The following is a 1,155-nucleotide window of genomic DNA, read 5'->3' as shown; positions in this document are numbered from 1 at the left end:
TTTTTTTTTTTTCTTTTTTTTTTTTTTTTTTTTTTTTTAAAGACTTGCATTTTCATGTATATGGGAAATGAACCACAGAGCTGAAATTTTAAAAACCAGATTTACAAAAAGCGCTATTAATTCCAAGGTTAGTTATGTTCATTCAATTCAAATATCATTTTATTGCTGTGAAAATAAGCATCAAAGTTATACCAGAGACTGAACTTTTCAAACATTGGCTCAAACAAATACAAATATTTTCTTCTTTCCTATTACTTCATTTCTTTTTTTCAAGCTTCTGTTTTTTAAATGAGTAAAATGACTTTTCAAATTCATTTATATAAGGCCTTTTAAAAGCACCAAAGGTCTAAACTAAATGAATTCAGTTGTGGAAAATAAATGTTAAGACTGATGCATGCTTTGGTTTGATATTGTAGCATTTGGATGACATAAGCATTATAAGCTTGCTTTTTTACATCCACAACTCCAGCTAGAGTTAGCGAAAGCTGCTGGTTGTCAGCACCATTGAAATCAGACCCACATACATAACGACTGTTGTTTTTATTTGTAGGTTTCAATGTAATTACTAATTATTGTGTAACTCATTATGCAGGTCTTCCATTTGTTGGTGATTCCCTGATGATAGTGAAATTATTTAGGTTTTGAGTGCAATTCAGCATGGGATCATTGTCTCCTTTGTGGTGGTTTTCAGGAGATTTTTGACAATGTACCATACCTTATGTTTCCAGAAGACATACAAACTCAATCCACTACTTCAATACTTATTTTATATGTGGCATTGTCAAATTGTTTGTTTGCATTTTTCCCCAAGGCTTCTCTTACATATGCTGAAGCACAGATGCGAATTGATTCAACAAGCATGAATGATGATATCACTGTTAGCTTACGTGGGCTAAATAAATTAGCAAAAATTCTGAAGAAGAGAAGAATAGATAACGGGTAAATTGTTTTATTTTCTGTGTGTACATGCCCTTAGTCTTATGATCAGGAGAGATCACTTGCCTTAAATCTATCTACAAATACTAAGTTTCAAGGAAGTGTGCCAGGTTGTCATTTTGAAATAATACAGACTATGAAACAGAATGCTAATTCACCCAATAATTTTTTTCTTTTGTTTGCTTAAGATAGCTTTTTAAAAGAGAGATTTGTATGTGA

General features: G+C 31.3%; 1 protein-coding gene across 1 annotated transcript in view; it reads left to right on the top strand.

Annotated features, from left to right (window-relative positions):
• Positions 1 to 1,155, top strand: part of DIS3 (DIS3 homolog, exosome endoribonuclease and 3'-5' exoribonuclease) — a 30,210-nt gene that overhangs the window by 19,190 nt on the left and 9,865 nt on the right. The window contains exons 13-14 of the mRNA XM_019524721.1: positions 43 to 127; positions 812 to 939. Coding sequence (XP_019380266.1) covers positions 43 to 127; positions 812 to 939 — 213 coding nt within the window. The remainder of the gene's footprint in view (positions 1 to 42; positions 128 to 811; positions 940 to 1,155) is intronic.

This window comes from Gavialis gangeticus, unplaced genomic scaffold (assembly GCF_001723915.1).
Source record: "Gavialis gangeticus isolate Ggan-Ray unplaced genomic scaffold, GavGan_comp1, whole genome shotgun sequence".
In the NCBI taxonomy this organism is placed as follows: domain Eukaryota; kingdom Metazoa; phylum Chordata; order Crocodylia; family Gavialidae; genus Gavialis; species Gavialis gangeticus.
This window is presented reverse-complemented; position numbering and strand designations above follow the sequence as displayed.